This window comes from Stegodyphus dumicola, chromosome 7 (assembly GCF_044657685.1).
Source record: "Stegodyphus dumicola isolate Sdum_Otavi_A_Nest chromosome 7, ASM4465768v1".
Lineage (NCBI taxonomy): Eukaryota > Metazoa > Arthropoda > Arachnida > Araneae > Eresidae > Stegodyphus > Stegodyphus dumicola.
The window spans coordinates 84,665,678-84,689,568 of NC_140774.1; the positions used below are offsets into that span (position 1 = coordinate 84,665,678).

General features: G+C 35.2%; 1 protein-coding gene across 1 annotated transcript; it reads right to left on the reverse strand.

Annotated features, from left to right (window-relative positions):
* Positions 1-1,938: 1,938 nt before the first annotated feature.
* LOC118186931 (uncharacterized) lies at positions 1,939-22,588 on the reverse strand. The gene is made up of 3 exons (XM_085820549.1): positions 22,387-22,588; positions 19,888-20,263; positions 1,939-2,187 (listed from the first exon to the last, which is right to left on the reverse strand). The coding sequence occupies exons 1-3, from the start codon at positions 22,537-22,539 to the stop codon at positions 2,093-2,095; spliced, it is 624 nt and encodes a 207-aa protein (XP_085676675.1). The 5' UTR covers positions 22,540-22,588; the 3' UTR covers positions 1,939-2,092.
* Between the last annotated feature and the right edge of the window lie 1,303 nt (positions 22,589-23,891).

Below are 23,891 nucleotides of genomic sequence, written 5' to 3' on the forward strand. Positions count from 1 at the left end.
AAACCTGGACACTTCGGAAAACATCACACAAGCCCACTGTTGCGGTGTCCACAATGCATGCTCTCTACTCCAGGCTAACCGCAGGCGACAGTGAGTTGCAGTAAGTGGAACGCATCTGACAGGTCTGCGAGCATATAGACCAATCTGCCTTAAGCGTCTGTACACGGTCTGGCTTGAAATTGTCGTATCAGTGGCTGAAGAGAGCTGACGAGACAGGTCTAAGGCTGTGCTCCACCTGTTTCTTTTGGCAGTAACTGCCAAATACCGGTCGTCATTCGACGTTGTAACTGTGGGGCGACCTGTGCTCTAACGTCTTCTCACATTACCATCATTTTGGAATCGTTACCAAAGCCTTGAGATGACACTCTGGGCAATTCCAAGTTCGTCTGATACTTCCAGTTGGGTACGCCCACATTCCAGACGGTCGATAATTCTACCACGTAAAAATCATCCAAATGTGTCCTTTGTGTCATAACTATTCGGTTATTGCACTGAAATGCTTATAAAGCGCCTGCGAACAGTTTTACTTCTTTGCCTGTATTCCTTATATATCACTCTCTTACACTCTCGTCATTGTGATGTACCATCGGTGTCATCTGAAACTTCCTGAAATTTGCATATGATTCTTGAAGATGTGTGTAGTGATTTTACAGGTGATATATTTATTTTAAAGTTCGATTTCCGCGTGACTCCGAATTATCCTTAATTTATGGACATGAGTGTATATCATTTATTGCATATTATAATATTTATACCGTATTTTAAATGCGTAGATTTTTCAGGATGAAGATTTGTTGCAGGTTGCCTCATTTTTCCTCAGGGCAGGTTTAGGGCTTTGCAACATCCGCAGTTGCGTGGGGCCCAAAACTTTAGATTGGTCTTGCAATATGTTTCGCATTAGATTATTTTCCCTACATTTACTGCAAATCTGCCAAATACCTATCGTAAATTACATTGTGACCTTACAGGAGAAATAATAGGTGAATAACTAGGACCACTATATAACAAGCGTAAGTAAAATTTAATAGAAATAAGTAAAATTTTTCTCTGAAACAATATTTCTATACATTAAATTCTCGAAATCAAGGTTGCTAATTACAAAGGCCATGACAGCTTGGTTATTGGTAGTTCCGTGCTGGATAGTAACAACTGCTGTCTTGTCTGGAATACACTAATATTTAACTACCTGTTTTCGAAGTCTTCCAGTTTGGTCTTTAAGAAAGGTTTGCATTTAAAACGTCTAGTTTAAGAACTTCTAATAGCGTTCATTACTAAAAATTAATTTTAAGCCTAACGAAAAAGCTGATTTTGCTTAAACTTCAGTTTATAATTTCAGATCAAACATAATTTTTCAGAAGGATCAGAAAAGGTTTTGAAAAAGTTAAGGTAATAAATTATCAATTTACTTTTATACATTATTATATTGTTTTATTTTCAAGTATTCGCAAACAGAACATGTTATGAGTATATAAAAGAAATACTATATATGCATTAAATTATTTTTATTGTGGTTTATTTTCGTTATACCTGAGAGATGTAATTTCATTTACAAAGTACAGAGTTTATGAGTTTGTTGCCGTTTTAATTAACTTGCTGAGGAGAAATATATATTTGTTGAACCTGTGAAAAATGGTTATTTCTTTTCTGGTAGTAATTAAAATAAATCTTCATTTTACTTCAAGTAAACGTCTTATTTCAAACATCATTTACATTTTTTGTCTTTTAGTAGAATTTTCATTCTAAACACATTATACGCATTTTTTAAATGAAAATTTACAGGCATATTTCTGAAAGCTTTCATTTTGGGAAATATTCTTTGTTTGTGATACTGATTATTTATGCATGTGAACATCGTCGAACAGGTAAGTCATGTGATAAAGATAAATGGCAAGTCAGACGTCACTAAAAACGCAAATTCTTTAGATTAATGATAATATATCATGCTTTCAATATTTAATAAACATTTTTTTCTTACAATAAGTAAAATTTAATAGAAATCATTGTTTCACAGTCCGTACAAATATATCACCGGCGGTAAGAAATGCAGAAATGTCATTCAAAACTGTAAGTTCTCACACCAAAAGCCAATAATTTACTCGATTCTTATGTCTGCACAAGCTCTGAAATACTCCTGGGGTCCACATCCCATTCGGCCTTTTCCATCTTCACATATTCCCCAGTTGTTGGCTGAAACGAATGAAAAGCAAGAAATAGTTAAATCGTTTAGTTATGGTTCAAACTCGAATAAACACATTATCATTAGCACTAACTCAATTGTTTAAGATGATAAAAAAAAATGTGGAATAAATTTTTAGTTTAGTTGACTAATTTTCAGAGAATTACAAAAATTATAGATAATTAAATGAAGTACAAAATTATTACTAAAATATTTCAAATTACTCAAAATACATTGTAAGGATCCTAAGTTTTACTAACGTTTATTTTAAAACTGTACTATGACTTCTTATTTTCTACTTCCGGCCAGAATTAAATGCTTTAACTTGCTTATGCAAATTGTCTTGCTAACCAAGTATTTAAGTTGTGGCTTTTTGCCAAGAGTTAGAGAGAGAAGGAGATTTAGAAAGCTAGCCGCTTGCCACTCGGTTGCTGTTTGCCTTTAAGGCCATAGGTTTAGCCCCCTTGATATTTGAAAACGTATTGTAGTTTCAGCAGCTCGGCGTACTACATACGTACCCTTTTAAATAAAGGCCAGTCTTAGCATTTGTATACTAATTCAAAGTTAGCTTTTAGTTAGTAGTTTTTTATATTTTTACGCTCAGACCACAAGTGGTTGGTCTCTGTATCCCGAAGTATGGGAGTACCTGTAAAGTAATAGAGAATAAAGGGTTTAGTATACCCTTCCTGCTTGTGTCATCTATTCCACACAATCTGTAACAGAGCTTTAGTAAGTTCCCTGTTCTTATTCATGATACAGTATGTTCCCGAAACAAGTGAAGAGACATACATCTTTTGACAACATAAGAAATATTCTTAAAATTGCTATAAAATAGATACAAAATAAATAATAAATGAATAAATTTTGGAAAAGCAAATTAGAACTTGATGAATAAACACGCGTTAAGAAAACTGGAGCGTTTTCATGCTCACTATCAACTAAAATTATCCATCACATAACCTCAAAGAAAATCCGAATGAGATATAAAGAAGTAACTCATGTAAAAAGGAGGCCTTGTGTAAAGCCATCGTCTCGTGCAGAATGATGAATCAGGAAAGAATATCTGGGAAAAGGGAAACTGACAAAATAGTGGACACTATGCAAACAAAAGAAGCAAAGTACAAAACACTGCAACAGATGTACAACAAAATATTTACAATATATACAAGAGCTGTCACCATACTGAATAATGGTGAAGTAGTCTTAGGAGATGGTTGAATAACGTCAAAAGGAGTAGTATTTCTATAAAATTTCATAGACGCCTAACAGCTTAGGTGCCAAAAGCCAAGAAGTTGTAAATAAATAAATAATTTTCATGATAGTGAAGATCTTTATGACTGATTATATAAGGAATTTGCAAGTTCCCAAAATATGGAATTGTTTCTGACGAGTCATAGAACATTCAAAAAGTTTCTGAGTATTTTATTTTGCATTAACTTTCAATTTTTCGATGAGATTTTTTGAAGCAGTGTTTCAGAGAACAGAAGCGTAAAGTGGAAAGTGGGTCTCATGACCACAAAGTGTCCAATTCAGTGCAATTTTTAAAACTCTTTCTTCAGGAGAGGATGAAAACTGAAGAAGGCAACTTTGTTTTTGTGTAGAACCGTAAAAAAATTTTTAAAATGTACAAAAACAGAAAAATAAGCAAAACAAAAAAAAAAAAAACTACAACAAAATATATACAAGTATTAAACAAATACTTGCATAAGTTAGAAGAATATTTATATTTAATTTACAACTACGTCACTTACGCTACTATATCAAGCACTTAATATTGTATAATAGATACATGACTTGTAAATTTTCAACAGCCGTTTTTTTTTTTTTTTTTTTTTTTTTTTTTTTTTTTGTATGTTTCAGAACAGAGATTATAATTTAGATTTTTTTTTTTGATGCAATTCAGAAAGAAGATGAAGTGATTTTTTCAGTCACTGAACTACTATGTTTTCGCTAAGATGTTAATTAACGACAATTTTCAATTTTTAAAATCTCAAGGAAATGATAAAAAGTTTTAATATTTAAATCTGGTAGTAAACCGAATTAGTTGATTGTTGCAAAATTCTACCTTATAAAACAAGCTTATCATAATATGTATTCTTTAGCAAACTACAAGGACAGTAAAAGGATGCTAAAGACTATATAAAGAAAAAGGAAAGGTAATACTTTCCATATATATATAGGCAAAAAACAGGTAAATTTGTCTCTGAACTAACCGTGAGAAGGCATAGATGTTTATAAGCGTCTAATGTCTGTGCGGCAAGGGGGCACTCAAAATACACGGTAAGCCGAAAGTTCTCTCAAGACGTTGTAGGGGAAGAAGAATGGAAAACCCAGGCGATCCGAGGGTAATCTCTCAAAATTAGAGTGAAATTGCAAGTTAGCGCGTCGGGACTGTACCTGTACGACTAATAGTGAAATTCTGGTGTCCTTTGCTCTTCTTAGCTGTACCTGTACCTATACCTGTCTCTGCACTTTGATCTAAAAAGTATCATAGGAATATTACGAAAATATTTTATGGAGTTATAATTATGAGAAATTTCTAACTATTGCATATAAAGAGCATACTTGTTCAAAAGAGACTCGTTTTTATCTTATTCAAGATTCCCATTTATTTTTAATTTACCTGAAAGATAAAAACTTTAATTTTTCAAATTATTATTCCGTTCTTCCAATCACTACTATATATTTGCTTAAGAAGAATGAACAAAGACTTCTCCTGGAAATGCATAAGCATAGAGATTTGAATTTTGGTTTGTTTTTTATCCTCGACGAAATCGTTTTTCTGTCTTCAGGAGTTCTCACTCCTTTCGGTGTCTCCAGGATGTTTAAAATGTAGAAATTTATTTAGAACTCTTGATCTTTCGATAACCCACAACTGAAAGTGAAAATGTAAGTAAAAACAAATATATAAAACCAAAATATACAAAAAATAAACACATGGAATGTATGGATTTATTTCAACAACACTTTTATTTAGTTAAAATCTTAATACTGTGAATGTATAAGGTATTTCTCCCGCCTTCTTAGCATGCCTTTGTGGTGTAGTGGTCAGCACGCTCGACGCGTGTCCGAGAGGTCCGTAGCTCGACGCGTGTCCGAGAGATCCGTAGTCCGTAGAACGGATTCCCGGCGAGGGCGTTGCTCATTTTTCACATGTCCTGCTTCCAGATAACCTAATGTCTCTACAGTGGCACCCGAACTAAAAGGTGGTGGATGACAAGTCTCCACCACCAGGATTTCGCGATTGAATCCCCTAATTCCCATTTGCGCTTTAAAAAAGAGGTGTATATAAGGTATTTCTCCGGCTTTCTTAGCATGCCTTCGTGCTGTAGTGGTCATCACGCTCAGTGCGTATTCGGCAGGTCCGTGTTTCGATTCCCGGAGAAGGCGTTGCTCATTTTTCATCTTTCCTGCTTTAAAAAAAAAAAATACATAATGCCTCTACAAGTGTAATTAGCCAATCAGTGGTTATCTACGTAGATGCGTGATTGAAAATAAGGGAGTTTTAATTACAAGTCATCCGATATATTAATTTTGTTGACAGAAGCGAATTATGCTTGAATGGGAAACAACTGATATGTTTTAATTTTGAGCGCTAGCGCTTTGCGATGACGTTTCTGAATACAATCTTAAATTAATTAAATATTTTTGTGATAGTTGTATTTGTCACTGCGTTATTTAGGAACAGACGATATATACAGTGCGAAAATAATCCCAGATGATGCTCAGCGCTCTACTTTTTTGATTATAAAGGAAATGTGGACGAGATTCCGAGTAATAATAAACTTATAAAAATCTAATATTCATATTATTGGCATGTTGGATTGTTTTCTCAACACCTTGAGCAGTGATGTCAGTTAGTTTAGTGTCTTTGATTCATAGAAATAAGTTGGTAGTAACTGCCAATCTTGTGATCTAAAACTGAAGTGAGAAAATAAATATGCAGATATATTGCAAGCTAGCGTCAGGAGTCCTGTTTCTTTTGTCATATAAGTTTCAATGAAGAAATCAATTGTTGCAAAATTACCTGTAACCAGTGCCTGTGTGAACCTGATATATCAGCTGAGCCATAAGACGAAAAATTGTTAATCGGCAATGTACTACAGAATTATAACTACTTTAACAATAGAAAAAAACTGCTCAAAAACTGATTTTTTTGCGGATGCTAAAAGTGATATCATATGTTTATTATGAGTTGTATTTCATACTTACCAGCGTTTATTTTATATTGTTACGAATTTGGTATTTAAAAAGCTAATGTTAGTTCAATTATAAATTAAATGGTTTTATTTCTCGCGCAGTGCAGCGTGTGACGAATATTAAAAGAAAGCTAAGCCGGAAAATTGAAAATACAAGAGCGCGTGCATTAAATAAATAAATATCTCTTTTGCATTTCGAGAAAGTACCAGAAAATTCTAGCGTGTAATTTTTAAAATCTTATAAAAGGAGGAAAACATCTCAGTTCGTAGTTTTTTAGTTTACTGCCTGTATTAAGTAAAATATTTGAAAGAATTATTCTCAGCCGAATGAAAAATTATCTTCAACTTCTTCCGCCGGAGCAGTTTGGCTTTAGAGAGAAGCTCTCGAGCGCAAAACAACTTCTTCGTATTACGGAGTATTCTGGAGCTGCTTTACATAACAAATTGAATGTTGTTATCCTCATGCTGGACGTAGCGAAAGCTTTCGACCGCGTCTGGCATGAGGGACTTATTGCAAAACTAATCAACCTTAATTTTGAAAGAGAAATTCTTCTGATCATCCTCTCATTCATCTCGGACAGGACTTTTAAAGTGTACGTGAAAGGAGCTTACTGCTCAGAACGTAATATGCAAAGTGGACTACCTCAAGGGTCTTATTTAGGCTCTGTACTCTATTTATTTTATGCTGCAGACTTCCCTAAACCCAACAGTAACGACTCTATCTTTGCATGTTACGCAGATGATACTGCCCTGGCAGTTAAGTTTGCGAACATTAACTTCGCTATTAAGAAACTACAAGCCTTCATTCCAAGTATAGAGTCATGGTGCGCGAATTGGAAAGTGAAGATTAATGCTCAAAAATCTCAATTATTGATCATTCGCAGAAGGAAAAGAAATAAGCAACTGAAGAATCACCTTCTCCTCTTTAATGAAAGAGTTCCTATAGTGAAAAGTGCCAAATATCTCGGAGTCACTCTTAATGATCGCCTTACTTGGACTGACCATATCAACAATGTTCGAACCACTGCACTACAAATTATCAAGTGTTTGCTTCCTATACTCGGTAAATACTCTAGAATGGATTTGGGGAAGAAAATACTTGTTTATCTCTCCACAATTAGACCTATTTTGACTTATGCATCTTCTGCCTGGGCGGCAGCCAAAGACTCAGATGTGAATAAACTCCAAATCGTTCAAAATAAACTCCTGCGTATTATCACGAACGCACACTATTATGTCCGCAACAAGACCCTCCATGAGGACCTCAAAATTGATACCATCGCGGTACATCTGCGGAAACTTAACGATAAATTCTTCAAAAATGCGCAGGAATGTAACTTTATGAATCATTTCAGCATGTTTCATTATGAAGTTCTCACCGATGATCGATTTCTTCGACCTTTCGCAGCTTACATACTCAGTGGAAACGAAAATTGCCTCACCTAATACCAAGTTAGTGGAAATTTTGATCTGTACATAGTGATTTTACTCTTATTTTCCTTTACTTTACTCCAGAATACTGCTTTTCTTCAATACTCAAGAAGCACTTTTAAAAGTCAGCGCCTGGGAGAGTGACCTCCCACGTGACCTAAGAACTTGAGGTCTATGTTCAGCCTTGTTGTAGGACTTTCTGCATTTTTTAGGACTGAAATTTCTGGTATTCCTTATATTTATCATATTGAAGAACATGAGAAAAATAGTGATTTTTCGCTATTGCAACCCATTATTTAATTATTTTACTCTTTTCATCAGTTTTGGACAAGTTTACGCTAAGCGAATCAGAATGCCTGATTCCGCTCACGTGATATGTGACTTATTCTAAGTATACTCTGGAATAGACATTTTGAATTTGTAATATATGTATTTTGTGTTAACATTTTTTCTGCATTTATTTTGTTATTTTATAACTCTTACTAAAATTATTTCTTTCCTGAAGCATCTTCGACTGTTATAATGAAACCATGATTCTGTTTACACCACCTCCATCACGTTATCATGGACTCAGAATTTCAACAACAGGACTGCTAGACTGTATTATGTGATGAAATTTGGTTTATTCCATATGTTGTTACTCTGATGATTACTAGAAAAATTTCCCTTTTATGTAATTATTTCTGCAAATTTGTACATTTAAGGTTTTCTTCAGCATTTCTAACCTGAAATCTCGCAACGTATTAACGACTTCTTCACACCTCACGTGACAAGGTAGTCACGCCCTCTCAACATCTGCAATCCTGACTTAGGTCTCACTCATGTATTCTCCTACTTTCAGCGCTCTATAGCAACTAACTCAGACAGCCGGAACAAAACTTGCAAATCCTGCAAGTTAATCAGCGGCGCATCCAGCGGTACTTAGAACTTGGAAGAGTTCGTAGTTTCGTTAAAAATATTGTTCTTACGATGTAAGAATTGTTAAAATTTTTGTGTCTATAAATAAGTCATTGATTTGCGAAACCGAAAAACAAAAATGTCCTTTTATACGACACTACTCGATAGTTCTGATGAAGAGGACTACCGAAGCGAGCGTTCGTCCAAAACCAACAAGACCTATCCATTGAAGAAAGAGGATTTCCTCCTTATGGCCAAAGAAAAGAAAAGTAAAGCGAAAAAGGCGAAAACTATGTCAGATACGGAAAGCGAACAACCAAGTAAGAAGAAAGATGTTAAACCTGGTAAGGAAAAAAGAGACATTCAAACACCGAATGGAGAAGCTACTGATGAACAGACACCAGAAGATTTATCAATGGGAAATGATGAGGAAATTCCAAAATTCAAGTCATGTTCTGAAGAAGAAATCCGGGACCAAATTGCGAAATTTGGATTTGACGTAATTTGCAATTACTTTCATAAAAGAACTAAGGGTGAGATGGATGTAGAGACATTCACGAAAAAATTTTATCCAGGGCAGATAACTGAAAGAGGAACAGACAGTAGGGAACAAGAATGGACTTCTCCTAAGAAAACCGCGAAAGTATCAGAAAACGAAGCTCCAATGGAAGTTACGACGGAAAATCGATTTGAGAAACTGTGTTGTAAAACATTTTATAGCCTCGAAATTTCACAACAAATTAATAAAAAATAGAGAGCAAAATGATTCTTCTTACCTTGTATCCAGCGCAGTATCAAGCGAGATCATACCTAATTAACTTGTAATCCAAAATAGGTGTAGACGGAAATTGTAAGATCACAAAACACATTCTTTATTAATACATGAAAAATAGATAAAAAATTCTTTAGTATTCCAAATACATATTGAAAAAAGGGATTTATATTATAGAGAGTATCATATCACTGTCCTATCCTGAAGAGGAGAGAGAAAAAGTTAAGTGTAAAGAATAAGTGTGTTACACAATTAACTCTTTTGCAAGGTGTATTGGTGTATTTAATTATGGCAAAGCACACTAGGGCTATCTGCCTAAGGGGAGGGATGCCTTTCGTGGAGGACTTTCTAAGGGAAACTGGCTCGTATACACGTTACACATGGGGAAAACTACGAAAACGCCTATGCAGCCAGCCCGTTCGCGGGATTCGAACCTCGGACCGAACTACCAGCGTTCAGCGACATTACCGCTCGGCCGCTGGTGGGCCTTTTGCAGGGTTTCTAGTTCATACAGTTTATCGCGCTATTGGCGACAGCCCATCATGATATGCATACCAACACCCCTACTTGATGGGCAGGATCGCCATTTGCAGCGATTCTCGAAGTTTCTCGAACACAGGTTTGCCTAGTGGTTTGGTGAGTAGATCCGCAATCATGTCGGAGCTTCTGCAGTAGTCTAGGCACCGGATCCCGTTTTGTTGAATTTCACGCAGTAGTGGTATTTCACGTATATATGTTTTGTTCTGAAGCTATTTTTCTCCGTTTGTGACAATTTGATGCATGATTTGTTATCTTCATAGAGAGTAATCGGCAGATTTTGTTTTAGTCCTAGATCTTTAAGCAAATTTAACAGCCACTGTGCTTCTTGTGCTGTATTAGCTGCTGCAATATATTCTGCTTCAGTTGAAGATAGTGTAATGCAGTTTTGCCTTTTGCTGCTCCATGAAATGCAGTTATTTCCTAGTTTGAATATGTATCCGCTAATGGATTTTCTTGTTGTTCTGTCATTTGCCCAATCTGCATCCGAATATGCAGTTAGTATAGGTTCTTGTATTCTGTTAAAGACCAACTTAAAGTCTTTAGTTGTATGCAAGTATCGAATGACTTTCTTGACAGCATTCCAATCTGTCATCCGAGGTTTTTCGTTTCTTCTACTCAGTAGATTGACTGCACATGCTATATCTGGTCTGCTGATTGTTGCAATATATAATAATGCCCCTACTGCGTGTCTATATTCTGTATTATCCTCTAGAAGATCATCTTCAGCTTCTAGTTTGCAGTAGTTTCTTTCCATTGGCGTATATGTTGGTTTTTTGTTCTGAAGTTTAAACTTTTGAACTATTTCTTCGATTTTATTCTTTAGGTTTATGGCAAAAGTTCCATCTTTAAATCTTTCAATGTTTATGCCGAGGTAGTAGGTAACTTCTCCTAGGTTTTTGATTTCGAATTTAGCGTTCAATTGTTGGATTGTTTCCATTACATCTTCTTCTCTTTCACTTCCTACAAGTATATCATCTACATATAATATTATATACGTGAATTTTCCATTTATGTTTTTGTAAAACTAGCATGGGTCTGCTTTAATTTGTTTAAATGACATGTTTAGAAGTATTTTTCCTATTTTCAGATTCCAAGCTCTAGCGGCTTGTTTTAAACCATATATAGATTTCTTCAGCTTGCAAACTTTATTTTTATTTCCAGCTTTTGAGTATCCTTCGGGTTGAGTCATGTAAATTTCTTCTTCTAGTTCTCCATCAAGGAAAGCTGTTTTGACGATATGTCTGACAGACATGTTCTTATACGAAGCTGCACATAGGAAGGCTCGTAGCGTTGTGTATCTTACTACAGGAGCAAGGGTTTTATCATAGTCAGATCCAAACTTCTGGCTGAATCCTTTTGCAACTAATCTGGCTTTGTATCTTCCAATTTTTCCTTCTGCATTGAGCTTTGTCTTGAAAGACCATTTGCATCCTATTGGTTTTCTTCCTTTTGGTAAATCAACTAATTCCCAAGTGTTGTTTTCTTCTAGTGAATTAATTTCTTCTCGAACAGCTGTTAGCCATTTTCTTTTTTCATTTTCTTCCAAACTTTGAATTTCCTTCCAAGTTTTGGGTTCGGAGGAGATTGGATATTTGGCATGGAATCCGTAGCGATCAGGAGGTTTACCTTTTGTGAGTCTGTTTGATCTTCTGAGTTCCAAAGGTTCTTCCTGTTCTGATATTTCTTCCTCTTCGGGTTCTTCTATTTTTATTTCTTCCCGTTCTGAGCTTTCTTCCTTAGAATTTTCTTCATCCTGGCTTGAAGAGATGCTTACAGGCTCGTTAGTTTCAGTGTCTTCAATAAATTGCACAGATCGACTTATTATAATTTTGTCTCCAGGAATTAAGATTCTGTAGCCTTTACTTCTGCTGTCGTAGCCGACGAGTATTCCTTCTATAGCAGTATCATCCAATTTACCTCTTTTAGATTTATGGATGTAAACAAATGCCTTGCACCCGAAAGTCCTCAGATGAGAGAGGTTGGGTTTCTTGTTATTCCATAATTCGGATGGAGTTTTTGCATTTGGTTTTGTACGCATACGATTCTGTAAATAATTTGCAGTCAGCACTGCTTCGGCCCAGTATCTGTGAGGTTGACCTGAGTCAGCTAAAAGACATCTTGTCATATCCATCAAAGACCTATTTTTGCGTTCACTTACTCCATTTTGTGCTGGACAATACGATACAGTAAGCTGGTGATTTATACCATGTTTTATAAGATATTCTTCAAGTTCCTTACTTGTGTACTCACCACCGTTATCACTTCTTAGCGTTTTTACCTTTTTCCCGAATTTATTGTTTGTAAGAGCAATAAATTGTTTTATTTTAGAAATTACTTCATTTTTCTTTTTCATTAGGTAAACCATTGTGAACCTGCTGTAATCATCAATAAAAGTTACGAAGTATAGGTATCCACTGACAGACGGTGTTTGTACTGGTCCTAAAACATCGGTGTGAACGAGTTCTAGCGGTTTAGATGCTCTGAAATTCGATTCTTTGGGATACGGAAAATTAGTTAGTTTACATTTTATGCACTGAATGCATTTGGTATCATGTTTACAATTATCTAGTTTAATTCCTTCAGCGAATTCTTTGTTTACAAGTTGCTTGATTGCGTCATCGTTTCTGTGACCAAGGCGTGTATGCCAAAGTTGAACACAGTTCTCATTTTTGCACTGAAATGCTACATGAACTGATGGTTCATTATTCCTGTCTATTGGTTTAATTTGGTAAAGATTATTAGTTGCATGACATTCTAGAATAATCTGATCTCCTTTCGTGATCATACATTTATTTCCTTCAAACAGAACCGAAAGTACTTTTTCTGTTATTTTTCTTAACTGAGATTAAATTCGTTTCTAATTCAGAAGCGTATAAAACTTCCGATAATAGAACTTCAGTTATTTTTTGTTGAGCATTAAATGTTTTAAAACGGACAGTTCCTATCACCGTTGATTTAATACATTGCCCATTCGAAGTTATAATATCTGACGGTTTACATTCCGTGAAATATTTCTTATTATTTACCAGGTGATTACTTGCTCCGCTGTCAAAAATAAAACTCTCCGATGATTGATGTACGATGTAGTTAATAGACAGAGCGACGCTGTCACATCTGGATCCGATTTCCGGTGTTTTAATTTTTGTTTGTTGTTGATTCATCGCGAGGTTACCGACATTCTTTGCTTGGCATGTTTTAGAATCCTCGTATGTTTTCTTTGAGTTTTGGCGCGGTTCATTTCTTTGTTTTGATTTTAGATGATAACACTCTGATCTAAAATGGTTATTTTTATGACAATATGAGCAAAACTTTTCTCTCTTTGTCTTGTTTTGAAATGAGTCTTTAAATGCCTTTGAATCTGATGAATTATTTTCTACTCTCTTGTTAAATTCGTCAATTAATTTCCCTTTTAAGAATTCTGGATTCAGTTCCGATTCTGCCCTGGCTTCAAGAGCCGTAATGACGGTATCGTAAGAACTAGGCATTGAACAAAGCAAAAGTGCCGAAACGTATTCGTCTTTTATGTTCTCACCTATTGATTTGAGTTTGTCGACTAACTCCAGTAATGTATTTATATGTGTTTGCATATTTCCGTCTTCTTCAAGCTTCAAACTGTAAAGCTTTCGGAAAAGAAATAGTTTACTTGAAAGATTAGACCTTTCATGTACCTGCCTGAGCTTTTCCCAGGTGGCTTTAGCAGAAGTTTCATGTTTAATGTGAATTATTTGGCTGTCTTCGATAAATAAATTTATCATCGCGCGACATTGCCGATCCCGTTTACTCCATTGTTCTGTAATGGGGCTTGGAGGTACATCTTCGATTACATCGTTAAAATCCTCCTTTATTAGTAGCATTTGCATTTTGAACTTCCATGTTCAGTAATTGCTGGAATTCAGTTTTGCAATTTGCATTTGACTTGAATTCAACATTTTTGTATCGTCGAAAAATTTATTTTCGGTTTTAATATGAAACTACAGTCTAGCTTTTACAGTTCTTTTTTCTTTATTATTATTTAATTAGCTATGATCTTTTCATCAGTACTCATAATCTTTTGTTTTAAAACATTTTATAGCCTCGAAATTTCACAACAAATTAATAAAAAATAGAGAGCAAAATGATTCTTCTTACCTTGTATCCAGCGCAGTGTCAAGCGAGATCATACCTAATTAACTTGTAATCCAAAATAGGTGTAGACGGAAATTGTAAGATCACAAAACACATTCTTTATTAATACATGAAAAATAGATAAAAAATTCTTTAGCATTCCAAATACATATTGAAAAAGGTATTTATATTATAGAGAGTATCATATCACTGTCCTATCCTGAAGGAGTGAGAAAAGTAAGTGTACAGAATAAGAGAGTTACACAACTCTTTTTCAGGATCTCCAGTTTATACAGTTTATCGCGCTATTGGCGACAGTCCATCACTATATGCATACCAACAAAGTGAAGTAGAAGGTATGGAAGAAGAAGGAGGAGCCGAAAAAGAGGAAACTTCACCCCCAATAGTTTTCCAGCAAAGCGAAGTGAATTGGCCTAAAATTCATGAAATCCTTATCAATACCTGCAGTGAAGAATTCGAAGCCGATATGAAAATGAAACTACTATATGTTAATTTAAAGTCAGTAGATGATTACAGAAAAGCAACTCTGGTTTTGCAGAAAAGAAATATATCATTTCATACTTTCCAGTTACTCAGCGAAAAACCTATTAAGGTTGTTCTTAAGGGCCTCCCATCGACGATGAAGGAAGAAATAATCCAGGCAGATCTGGAGAGAAGGAAATTCCCGATAAGTAAAGTCAAGCAGTTTTCCAGACGAAGAGGAGACGCTATCGAGAAACTTCCGATTTTCCTGTTGGAGCTGAAGAAAAGGAAGGAAGGACGTGCAATTCATGGACTCAACAATATGTTAAGTGTTAATGTCAAGATCGAGAAGTTTGCCTCGAAAAAACGCGTAATTCAATGCTATAGATGTCAAGAATATGGACATTCGCAACATCTTTGCTCAAATCCTGAGCGATGCTGCAAGTGTGGACAGCACCATAGAAGTAAAGAATGCCCTCTAAAGCCAGAAGAAAAACCTAAGTGCATCTTCTGCTCACTACCGCATGTAAGTTCATACAGGGGTTGCCCCGTGTACAAGAAGCGATATGAAGCAAAGAAGCAGCAGGCGAAGCCAGCAGCTAAGATCCCTACGCCGGCAGATTTTCCGAAATTCATCGAAACAGAGGAAGACAGCAGTAAAACCCAGATGAAACCTCTCTACAGTGATAGAGTAAAGAAAAAATTGGAAAACCCACCCACAGAGTACAAGGATATCATAAACTGGATCCAAGATCCTAAAATCAAATAATGTCTGAACAGTATGGTTGAGCACGTTGAGAAGATCCGCGCTGCAAAAACCACGGCTGAGAAGTTTACTGCCGGGTTCAAAGCAGCCATGACACTGATGAGATTTGCTGAAAGTGAAGAGTAATCACCAGCTTAGAAGCATTTGAGGGAATTTCACTATGTTTACGATTTCTTTTCACTTTTTCAACACACAGGTTCCCCTGTTTACAGCAACAGAGCTCGGGGTCAGTACTTGGGTGAGTGACCACCCACGTGACTGGCCTCGACGTATCATCTTTCTTCAACTAATGAAGATACATCACAGCTTGTACGGCGGTCAGATGCTTGAACTCTCCTTCTCCAAAGTCTACTTGACCAACTCACGTGCATTAGCACATGTTTCTGCTTCACCTTTGTCGGTGCGATGTAAATCACCTTAATTTTTAATTCTTCTCAACGCCTTAGGGCATATCTTCAACAGAGACGGTTAAAGTAGCAGAGGCTACTAAATGCCGCCTAACCATTCACTCGATTTCGATTTAGTTCGTAGTTGCTGCTTACTTTGTTGTTGTTTAGAAAACTGCTCTTGTTGATTGTAGCGAATTCGCGGATTAGCTTTCTTTAGCTGTTTTGAATTACGTTCTATTGGACATTTGAGTAGTTAAAAGATAACTACTGTGAGATATTGTAATACTGCATGATAATTTGAGAAAATTTAATCATATTTGTTGTAATAATAATAAATTTGTGTTCATTTTTCATCGGATTTGTGCATTCATTTCGTAACGAACCCGTACGCAGGCAACAATTTTTGGTGTCAGAAGTGGGATTTGAATGCCAATAACAAGAGGGATGGAAGAGCAATTGAGAAAGCTCATTACTCCTTTTGCTGCGTTCCAAGAAAAGATGGAAGCTGGCCAAACATCTTTTAAAGAAGAAATTAAAGAGAAAATGGATGCTGCTCAAATATCCGTTAAGGAAGAAATGAAATTGGGCCAGCAAGAAATGAAAGATGAGATGAAATCTGGTCAGAAAAAGATGGAAGAATCCGTTAAAAAGGAAATGGATGCAGTTCACGAAAAGTTGGAAGCTGGTCAAGTAACTTTAAAAGAAGATATAGAAGCTGTACAAAAAAAGATTGAAGCAGGTCAAGACGAAATGAAAAGAGAAATTGCCTTCATAATAGAAACGAAATTCAATATGGAAGGCAGAATTGACGCAGTTGAAAATAAAGTTGGAAACATTGAAGAAAAGGTTTCTTCGGTAAAAGAAGAAATAGAAGAGAGAGTTTCTGCCGTGGAACAACAAATTAGTGATAGAGTTTCTGCGGTCACCAAAGAAGTTGATGATTTAAAGAAATTCGTAGCGACGGCAGGGAACAATAGTGTGATTCAAAGCTAATATAGCGTAATTCAGGCATAGGTAAAAATTTGATGGTTTTAAATTTTTACCTATGCCTCCTCGTCCCTCTCTGAAGCTATCTACTTATGATGGGAAGACCTCCTGGCAAGTATATAAAACACAATTTTCTATAATGGTGGATGCGAATGGATGGGATTCCCAAACTAAGGCCTGTCATCTCGCCGCTTCTCTGAGAGCAGACGCAGCGGATATCCTGCAGACGCTTCCCGAAAACCAAAGACTTGACTTCGAAGCTCTATCCGGCGCACTGGAGCTGCGCTTTGGGGAGAAATGTTTAAAAGACTACAGCAGGCTTCAATTAAAATCTCCTCAACAGAAGCCCACAGAATCACTCCAGGAACTCGCCACAGATGTTGAAAGGCTGTCACATCACGCCTTTTCGGAGTGCCCGACAGAAACAAGAGAAATCCTGTCGCTGCAATATTTCATTGATGGTATCCGGGACCCTGAAATACAGAAAGCTCTGCGAATGGCAGATGTGAAGGACATAAAAAGCGCTCTGTTGTACGCCGTATAAGTCGAGGCAGCCCAGGAAGCAACTCATAGAGATCGCTACCCAGTTAGAGCTGTGCGAGTCCATGAGCCAGTGGATCAACTGATGGCTCGTTTAGATGATTTAGCCAGACATGTCGACGCTTTGATACGGAGTAGGAGCGAGGAGAAAGTGGCTCTAAGGTGTTGGAGATGTGGTAGTGAAGGTCGCCTAAGACGGAATTGCAGAACACCTCAGGGTACGGAATATAAAGCAGATGATTTTACCAGACACGTCAGTGGCTTGAGACGGAACAGAAGTGAAAAGAAACCAGTTCTAAAGTGCTGGAAATGCGGAGTTGAAGGCCACATACGAAGAAAGTGCAGAACACCCCGAGGTACGGAAAATAAGTCCCTTTCCCAGCAACGGCGCAGTAAATAAATTAGTGACCATATCGAGGAACGGAGGTTGCCAGATAATGAAAAATCTTGTTTTAAAGCGCTTAAAATTTATACAGTGAGTGGCAACAGTAACGACTGTCCATTAATGGGAATATCGGTGGAGTTCCTTGCAATATGATCATTGACACAGGAGCTAATGTTACCATCATTAGGAAAGATTTAGCTGAACAGTTTAAAGATAAACTTATTTGGACGCCATCCTGTGTTACCCTTCAGACTGCGTCTGGTGATAAGATCGACATAACTGGGAAGTTAAACGTAAGCATCACGTTTGGAAGTGCCGCCTACCATCACACGGCTTATGTGGCGGATATCACAGATACATGCATACTCGGATTGGACTTCTTAAGGAAATACAATTTTTCCTTAGACTTCAAAAACAATAAACTGTTCTCAGCATCTGAAGACATGACGATCCATCTCCAAAAGGAATCATCGTCTGGAAACGCCGACGTCTCATGTGAAAGACCCTATTCAAAAAGCTGCCGAAATCCTACTAGGTTCGAAGAGAAACACCAGATTACCTTGTATTCACCATCACAGATGCTCTCCGGTCGAGACCTTCGTCTGCCTTGTGACCGTCTGTTTGATCGCCATACGGATGCGCCTTCATCGCCTGAGGAATACATCCAAGATATCCAGGCCCGTTTTGAAGTGATGCACCGTTCCGCACGAAAGCGAGTGAACTTGGCGACGGAGAAAGTGAAGACCAGATACAACGCGAGAGCTACTGGACATAGATTCAACAAAGGATACAAGGTGTGGTTGTGGAACCTGATTCGACGAAAAGGAGTCAGGCCTGAATTACAGTTACCTTGGGATGGTCCGTACACGGTCCTAAACAGGCTGAATAACGTCGTGGTTCGGATTCGTAAGTCTTCGAACTCTAAACCTAAAGTCGTTCATTACGACAGGTTAGCTCATTACTATGGCCATAGTACGTAATGTAAATAATTGTAAATAGTATAAGACCATGGTCCTTTTTGTTTTTAAATGTGTATTTGATTTGATTTGTATTTGATAGCATTTGATTTGTTTAATTTATTGCATTTATTGTTCATGTTGTTTATTATTGTAATGTAATGCTTATTATTGCATTTATGCCACAGTTGTAAGTTTAGCTTCCTGTCCAGGGATTCTACTGCCCGGGACGTGCAGTCCTTGGGAAGGGGGCAGTGTTACGAATTTGGTATTTAAAAAGCTAATGTTAGTTCAATTATAAATTAAATGGTTTTATTTCTCGCGCAGTGCAGCGCGTGACGAATATTAAAAGAAAGCTAAGCCGAAAAATTGAAAATACAAGAGCGCGTGCATTAAATAAATAAATATCTCTTTTTGATTTCGAGAAAGTACTGGAAAATTCTAGCGCGTGATTTTTAAAATCTTATAAAAGGAGGAAAACATCTCAGTTCGTAGTTGCTGCTTAGTTTGTTGTTGTTTAGAAAACTGCTTTTGTTGATTGTAGCGAATTCGCGGATTAGCTTTCTTTAGCTGTTTTGAATTACGTTCTATTGGACATATGAGTACTTAAAAGACAACTACTGTGAGATATTGTAATACTACATGATAATTTGAGAAAATTTAATCATATTTGTTGTGATAATAATAAATTTTTGTTCATTTTTCATCGGATTTGTGCATTCATTTCGTAACGAACCCGTACGCACGCAACTATATTTTTTATCAGCTGCACTGATTTGGAAATTTGTATAAACGAAAGCATTTCGCTTTAATCATGAAACTCAGTATGGATAACGAGAACTAAGAAACAGAACGATCGAATGGCAACTATTCTTGAAAAATCTTTATCTTAAAGTATTTTACCGCTTCTAAAGATGAAAAGCCCACTTTTATGTTTTATTTCGTTTCTTTCCACCTAGCGTATCTTAACCAATTATCTTTGCTGTACCTGTCTGGATACAAATAAATAAGTATCTGCAATTTTTTTTCCCCTGTTTCCATGAGCTGTATTATAATATCTCAGCGCTATCTAAAGCGCTCTTTGACTTTCTACGCCCTTCTTTCCCCCCAAAAAAAGTTTTCCTCGTTTAATTTATCTTAGTTAATAATTTAAAAAACGTCACCTAATGAATAAAGATTAGTACAGTTACTTAGCGGCTTATTATAACAACAGACATACTTGGTCGTAATTTTCAAACTTTGAGCAAACAGTTTTTTTTTACCTGCTTTCCAGTGCCACTGTAATACACATCTCTCACATTTCAATCCTTTGGGCAACTTAAGTTGAATATCAAGAAATCCTTTCGCGTTACGCAGTATATAACGATTACCAGAACCGTCGGCGAGTGGAACAGGGTGCTTGTCCAAACAGTCTTGATCAACTTTCACACCAGGCCGAACTGGACAAAGCTTGAATTCGAAGTAACCTCTGTGGTTAGCAATGATATTGATTCTGGCGGTAAACTCTTGGCCTTCTTTGTAGGTCCTCACAACTATTCCGTTTCCATATTTACCTCCATCCTCGTTGGGTCGAGGTTCTGGAAGATCCCATGCATCTCCGCAAATACCACACTTTCCTTTATTGATCTTCCAGAGTCTCTGAAAATTCATAAGCGAATAATTATTAAATATTCGATTGCTGAATGTAGCTAATGTGATATTCACTAGTGAAATAAGTCTCCGGTAACACCTCTCAGTGGCATAAATCACATATTTCTTTTACAACGTATTTCTCAAAGGAAAGCAATTTGCTTACAATTTTTTTAAAAAATGCTTATTCAAATTTGTAATTGAAAAGGAACTAAAACAAGATTTTGTTTTTATAGATGCACTTTGCTCATAGCATCTGAGTTTAATATTTTATTGTTTAATATATATTGAGTTTAATATATATAGGAAAGGGTTCCTCATTTCTCATGATATATAGTCTTGATTCTTAAACTGAGAATTATTTTGATGTGCTGCTGGTCCTTAAACTAAGAATTATTTTGATGTGCTGCTGGTCCTTAAACTATGAGTTATTTTGATGAACGTAGTATCATTTCTTGTGGTATCGTATTGAACATCGTAGAAAATGAGAACTAAATACGAAAACTGAGTTTGCTTAAATTTATCAGAGTCATTTTTAATTTCAGTAGTTCAGAAAAAAATAATAATCACGAAATTGAAAGATTATTGACGCATTTTGATAAAATTAGTTGCATATACAGATATAAAAATTATATAAAAATAAATGCAATGAATATTATCTTGAAATATTAACGTAAGATTTGACACTGATATGACACGAGAAATCAGTTATTAGATTCGAATCAAATACGAATTATTTAATCAAAGCTTTGAATATGACTCTCTTCCATTATATGACTTATCATTTAAAATTTTATTATCATTATTCCCTTACCGTGTTTACCAGAAGGTACAGAATATATATCAGTCTTCATACCATTGCTTAGAAAAACATGGAAATTTGTATCGCAATTCAATAGCGAATAATTTCGAAGATGATAGCTATACATGTGTTACTGATATATCCTAATGAATACGCAGTAATTCAAAAATGGAATTTCAGAGAACTAAAAACTTCACATATAAAAAACGATTTGAAATTCAGTTTCAAACTAAATATAGAACTGGTAAGTCTTAATGTAAATCTAGAATTTAATTATAAAAGTAATAAACAGACTGATAAAAATCTCTTTGAGAAGAAGACTGTTTTATGTTTATATTTTGTCCTGCAGTGCGAATTTATAATTTGAATAAACAAGTAAATTAAAATAAGTTTAGTAAAACAGTAAGTTAAAATAAGTAGTAAGTTAAAATTTAAATAAACAAATCCTGTAGTCTAAAGTTAAAACTGATTCACGGGGATATTTTCATTGACCAATTCTTTTTTTTTTTTCTTTCAAATTCAGAGCTCATATTGGAAGATGTTTCATAAATTTGCAGATGACTTTAGATAGACATGTAAAGACTTCATGGTTTTTGTTGGGAATTTCAACCCTGGAACTTTGCCTATTCACTTATGCTGAAAGTTAGCTCCATGTTTATTATTTAATGAAAATTAAGATCTTAAAGATACTTTATGACTTTATTTCTCTATAATCTGTTGACGGTCCTTTGCATATTAAAATTCAGCTTACGTAACGTTTTCAGAAAATAACTTTTCTTTAAATCAAGTAGTACCTGTACGTAGGTGCAAAAATAAATGAAAATATTTCATTATTTTTTCAATGGCATATTGTCCTAATTTATATAATAAAAGTATTTAAGATATAAAAAAATTCGGATTCGTAGTGACATGCACCTTAAAATAACATAAACATTAAGAAGGCAAATAATTAAAAAATTTGCATATTTTAAGGAAAATGAGAATGAAGATAATTTAGCAGAGTAACATGTTCAATATATATAATATGAAACTCAGAACGAAGACTGAATAACCAGTCTTTAGGACAGCTATATGAAATACTATGAGAATTTTAATATTCGTTGTGTAAACAAAAGACATAAAACAAGAATCAATGATGATAAATTCTCACATGCTAGGTATGTATTTAATTATTTGTAATAATGTTTTGAGAAAAAATTCGGTAATAATATGATATGATATTAAAATATTAAATTAATTTGCAGATAGCAAATTAATTATCCATATTCCCAACTTAAATGAGAATTAATGTTTTACAAATATCACAAAGAAATTCAAAGATAGATCTTACTGTTATCCCTCCACAAAATAATTCCATATCTTCGTCATTCACGGGGGTATCAAAACCATACCGCCACATAGTTGACCGTCCGGGAGGCTCATCTAGACTTGCATGACCGTTAACAAGACCGACGAATAGCGCGGACACAACGAGCCACAACATATTGCTTCGAATATTATGACAACAAATTTGTTGCAATCCGTGAAAATATTAAGAGAGTATCCTAATTCTTATACATTTTCGTTATGTACACCATTTGTTATTTCCCACAAGATGAGATAATTATTTCAAAAGGGTTGATTTGATAAGTCCTATGTCTCGATGATATAATATACTCTGCTCGTACACAACTGCTAAATTGTTTATCAACTAAAGTGTGAAATCTCGGTAGATAGGCATATCATGTCTGTATAAAATATCTCCTGGTCTAAAACTTGTAAATCCGTACATAAATTATCTTAAAACTTGAAATTAAATATGCATTTTGAATGGAAGCCGAATGCCCTTTATTTCAAATTTAAAACATAATTTCATACTGAACTTAATTCAAATTGTAAAACCCTAGCTCATGTGGAACTGTAAATTTTTTGAAATACAATTTAATCAAAATCTGAATTCTTTAACTATATATTCTTGGTAACTTACGTAAGTACTCTTATTTATAGAATAATTTAAGTATTATAGCGCTGTTACCAGAAGAGGCTGTTAGCGCATTTTTGAGACAATTTTCATTGTATTTACAGAAATATTTTACCTAAAATTTTTGTGTTTTAAATGTTCAATTTGATAACTCTTATTCTTCACTATCTTTCTACATCGTAATTTACGAGACAATAAAGCCAATTTTAGTATTAAAAGAGGTATTATATCTCGTTTCTCTTAAAAAACTTTCCGAAGTCCAAGGAAGATTGTAGGTCGCCTTTTAGACAATTCGCTTTATAAAAGTCCAAAAGCGCAAAATATTTGAAAATTGGGTATCCTGATAATATGTGTAAAATTGGTTTCTGATAATACGTGAAGCTGACCTTAACAATTTCTTGCACTTTCTTTGATTCGTATTTGCCGTTCTATCAAAAACCAACAACAATCATAAATTCCTTTGAAAAACTTTCTTTAGATTCTTTGAACCATGTTCTAAGATTTTTTTCTTCTTTTTATGATAATAAATGGATCTCTTTTTATTGCAGTCATATAAATATACCCAAGATCTATCTAGTGTGACAACAGTTTTCCATTTTTATTCGAATAATTGTTTCTCATAGAGAATTCTGCAGCGCGTTCTGCTTTCGTAGATATGTCGCGGAGAAGGACGATCTTTCTCCTTTTCTTTGGATTAAGATTCAAATCAATATTAATAGCTTTGTTTAAAGTTGATACTGAGCATTTTAATGATTATTCAACTGTCCTTTGACTTCGCAGATTTTGTTTTAAAATTCTAGTTCTTACCTTTGCAACATTCGAAATATTCCGGTTTTTCCTTGGATATGTATTTTGAACAATTTTTCTCTTTGAAG